Source organism: Austrofundulus limnaeus, unplaced genomic scaffold (assembly GCF_001266775.1).
Source record: "Austrofundulus limnaeus strain Quisiro unplaced genomic scaffold, Austrofundulus_limnaeus-1.0 Scaffold68, whole genome shotgun sequence".
Taxonomy (NCBI): Eukaryota; Metazoa; Chordata; class Actinopteri; order Cyprinodontiformes; family Rivulidae; genus Austrofundulus; species Austrofundulus limnaeus.
This window is the reverse complement of record NW_013952470.1, coordinates 949,577-954,222: the sequence shown is the minus strand read 5'-3', so window position 1 is coordinate 954,222 and position 4,646 is coordinate 949,577. Positions and strand designations below refer to the sequence as shown.

The 4,646-nt window shown below is 39.4% G+C and overlaps 1 protein-coding gene across 3 annotated transcripts in view; it reads right to left on the bottom strand.

Moving 5' to 3' along the window:
• The window catches only part of cdk11b (cyclin dependent kinase 11B), a 27,719-nt gene that overhangs the window by 13,001 nt on the left and 10,072 nt on the right, over window positions 1-4,646 (bottom strand). For all 3 annotated transcript variants that reach the window (XM_014010360.1, XM_014010361.1, XM_014010362.1), the window contains 2 exons: window positions 3,972-4,120; window positions 1,404-1,593 (listed from right to left, as the gene is read on the bottom strand). In XM_014010360.1, coding sequence (XP_013865814.1) covers window positions 1,404-1,593; window positions 3,972-4,120 — 339 coding nt within the window. The remainder of the gene's footprint in view (window positions 1-1,403; window positions 1,594-3,971; window positions 4,121-4,646) is intronic.

Here is a 4,646-nt window from a genome sequence, read left to right as displayed (position 1 = left end):
TTTGAACAAATACACACAAAAACATCAAAATTAGCACAGAAACAGTACTATATAACATTTTAGACACACTCTAGACAGTTTATCAGCTAAAAAAAAGTTAATTTTGGGGTAAGTTACTCTTTAAGTGGGAGAACTTGCACWATTGGTGACTGACTAAATACTTATTTTCCCCACTGTAAATAATTCTTAAAATGACTGGTTGTTTTTCAGCATGGAGTATTCTAATTATTGTTWTAGTGAGAAAGTTGTTTATTCCGATGCAACTTGAACGTTGCTCGGGTTGTGCCGGACAGGAAGTGGCTTGAACAAAAAGGATAAAAAAATGCATTCTCATATCCACGCTAGCAAACATATATTATTGGTTCTGTTTGCTATGATATCGGACTGATAAGTATGGCGTCATAATTCCCTGATATCGGGCCGATAACTATCGTGCACCCCTAGTTCCTAGTGTCTCTGCTGCCACTGAAGAGCTGGGATATCTTCTTTGAGTACAGCCTCTTAGCTTTTCTGATGCCATGGGACAGGATGGCCCTCACTGTCTTCAAGCCTGCCTGGTCTCCTGCTGTGAAGGCATCATTTCTAGCCTTCAKGAGCCTGTGGACCTCTCCTGTCAGCCATGGCTTCTGGTTAGCCCGAACAGTGATGGTCTTGAGGATAGTTACATCATCAATGCACTTGGCGATGTAGGCGTTGACAGTTTCTGTGTACTTCTGGATGTGTGTGTTGTTGTTGTGTTTAGCAGCTTCCCTAAACATATCACAGTCTGGTGTGCTGAAGCGCTCCTGGAGTGCCTCTGAAGAACCATCTGGCCACACTCATACCTGCTTAAAAACTGGTTTGGTGGTTTTAACAAGTTTTTATTGTTATATTTATTGTTAGCGGCTAAATGCCACAATTAATCGCGACCAATTTTTTGGCTAATGTGAAGAATGCTGATATACATTAAGTAATTGCTTTAACTGAATAATTTTTCATGAGAAATGAAGCAGTTACACAGAGCTGTAAAGGTACCAACAAATTTATCTGTGTCCACAACTTTACATGATGTTAAATATTATCAGTACTCATTATTGTTTTAATGAGTTTTTATTAGGTTATATAACCTCTTCAGCACTGACAAGAATAAATCTACAAAAAACAATAATTCTTCTGTCATGGTCTAATTTAAGTGGAAAATAGTGAAACTCCTGAAATAATATCTATAATCGACTTTTGGGCGAGTAGGACCGCTGCTTAAAACATTAGAAGCTTTAAAAAGGCTCGTCTTGGAAAACACAAGAAGGAAATACTCGGACACAAAGCAGAAGCCTGTAGGTCTGTAATCTATTTAACACAGACAGCAACACTAAGAAAGCCTGGTAGCTGTGTGTAATGGAGAAAGTGGAGCTTAATGTCCCTACCAGGTTTTTGTAGCCCAGGCCTCCCTCGGGTGGACGAGGACTGGTGCCTCTCTTCACCCTCTGCTGCTCACTCTTGGCAGGCCAGGTGGGGAACATGGATGGGTCGATGGGGAGGGGTGTTTCTCTGAAGTACTCGTGCTTCAGCGCATCATCTGCCGAAATCCTCTTACTGGGGCAGTAGGTGAGGAATCTGAGAATAAAAAAAAACAACAGTCAACGGATATTTTAAATTTTTAATTGTTGTTTAATCAAAGAACCAAACTGTTCTGTAAAATAAAGTCATCATTAACTATATAAATTATTAGGTAAAGATGCAACCTTGTGGCAGACTCCTACATGGCTGCCCTCACCTTAGACTCTTTCAGTGCCTCAAGCAGGTCTGCATTTAGCTCACTGAGAGCCCCTTTTGGAAAATCAATCAGAGCTTTGTAGACAGGTTTAAACTGTGAAGGAGTCATGTTTCTGCGTCAAAGCCAGAGAAATGGTGACAAGAACCGGTCAAAAGATGATGCAAGGGGGAGATTGGCATTGCTTTTTGTTTGAGTCACTGAGCAGTAAAGACATATTACCACTGAAAGTATTTGAGAATAAAATGCAGAATTTGACACAAGGGGCCAGAAAGTTGAATCAGCTTGTTTACAATTCTAATGTGATGAGATTAACACAACAGAGACCTGCTTCAGTGCAAAACGTGTCTTTTAGAGGAAATAATTTAAAGTGTGAGCAAAAATAATCTAAATCTCTTTGCATATGAAGAAATACTTGACAACGACACTGTTTGCTTTAGAGTTGCACACTTTTCAAACAAGTGAGACCTCCATCCTTATTTGGACCCTCAGGAGCCAGCTGGTTGTTATTTAACAGTGCCTTGGACACAAGCTGCAAAATAATTACTTAATAAGACAATCAAAATCAGAGTTTTTAAGGTTATTACTCTGAGAATTTAAATCAGAGTATCTCAACTCAAACATGTGGAAATATAAATAATCTGGATGTCTTGGTCTGATTTTAGGTACTGACTCAGTGTACACTCATCATACTGGGGTCAGAGTACAGAAAGTCAACTCCACTCTACTTACACTGTAACTACTGCATTCAACTATTTTAATGTTACCTATTTGTAATGAGCTATTTGGGTTCATCATGAATTAGTAACAAAAGGACTTTGTTCAATCCTCCTAAGTTAACCAAACAATCAGTGGAAACTTTAAAGGGGCAATATCATGTAAAATCAACTTTTTTGAGTTTTATATCATGTTATAATGTTATACTCTCATATAAAAAACATGCCCAAAGTCTTGCTCTGACTCATTCATGCATGTTTGAGAAATCCTGCAGTGTTTTTAGGCTGCCATGCTGAGGAGCAAAATGACAGGTGGGGACCAGGAACGCCTTTCGGGACCAGAAACGCCCCTTGGACGTGTCTTTAAGCCAAACTTCCTCATGGTGGAAGTTTGGCTTCCCTCCCCACACCCCGCCCTTGACTCCTGCAGGCTCTCAAGTGAAAGTGAAAGTGAAACTTAAACTGTCTGCTGAGCTCTCAACATTAGTTCTCACTCAATGAATCTCTTTTCAGATAAAGGTTAATAAAAAAAACACTCATAATCCTGAGGCTGCAGGTTTGAGTTTGCATTAGGCGTAAAACTGACAAAWCTTTCATGGAAGTTTGCTTCAGCATTGAGATATATTAAAACAAGTGCATCAGGTTCAAAAATCAGTTGTGTGTTGAGGCCTCTCCACAGGTTAAACAGAAAATACCTTCATCTTCAAACACTTTCCTGCTCAGGAATGTGTGATATTCCAGACGCCCCTCAGCAAAGCTACACCTATAGATTTCTTCTTCAAATAAAACAACTCTATGTAAACCTGCCGTGAACCAGTGTAAAATGCTTGCAGAGTTTTCTGACATCCGCCAGACTCCCACCGAGCTGGGATCTTTCTAGTAAGACACAGGACTTGTTGTTATCCGCTGCAGCTTCGAGCAGAATGATTTGGCCATCACAGCTGTAGAAAAAAAGACTCACTGGGTTGGTAAAGATCTGAGAACAAAACTCATCCTTGCAGCAGCAAAACTGCACTGAGCTTTGAAGTGTCCAGAATGAGAAATCTGAACCTACAAATATGTAAATGAACAAGCTTTTTTTTTTTGTAGGAAAATTGTGGCTTCTTAAACGTTTTCCCAAACAGTGTAGCATGAAGTGACATGTGGTTGGAACAGGACTGCCGCTGAGGCACATTGATGAATTACCAATCCACTACTGCTGTCATGTTTTACAACTGCTTGCCAGGAATGCACTGACTGCACAGAAGTCTCTGGAAACATCAGCAGAAATCAACAGTGGATATTTTGCTTTGTTTGTGTTCGGTCATTTGCACAGTAGGAGCTGATTGTTTGGAACTGAATCCCTTTTTATTAATCCACAGGATCAATGTGCGCCTTTAAGAAAATATGACCAGAAATCTTTTTGCTTTTTGTGACATTTACARGTTTTAGATCACCAAATAAATAATAACATATGAAGATAATTTGAAGTTTTTAAGTGATGACTTGGAGTTTAAAAATCTTACTTGTTCATGAGGTCAAAGCCTTGGTTGGACAGCAGCGCTCCAAAGCGCTTCCGCAGGTTGTTGTAGGGATACTCTGTGAAGGTCATCTTCTTCACAGCGGGCAGTTCATTGTAGCCGGGCCAGATCTTCTCATTTGCTGAGCCCAGATCCTAGAGTTACACACACACACACACACACACACACACACACACACACACACGCACGCACGCACACACGCGCACCTGAGTCAGCTGGCAAACTTTGAAAGACGAAGTGTAAGATGAGGCAGACGTTAGATATTTTGTGCAATGTTTGTATCAGTTACTGACAGAAAAATTAAACAAAACAAACAAATTGCTCCAAAATAGCAACTTWACAATTTATTAAGGATTCAAAAAATTATTCCATCCATTTATAAATAATGACTAATATGCCTGTATGTTGATGATGTCTTTATAGCAGGGGTGGGCATCTAGTGGCCAGTCGAGCTTGCTTAAGTAAGTACCGTATTTATTTGTGTATAATACGATCTCATGTATAATACGACCCCCCCCTTTTTTTGAGCTTAAAAAGCATAAAAAATTTAATCCTCAAACTACCTCCAATTTCATACAGACTTCAAGATCTTTATACATATCAGTAAAATGATCATTGGACTGTTCTTTTTATTTTAACAACATATGTACTAAAAGGTAT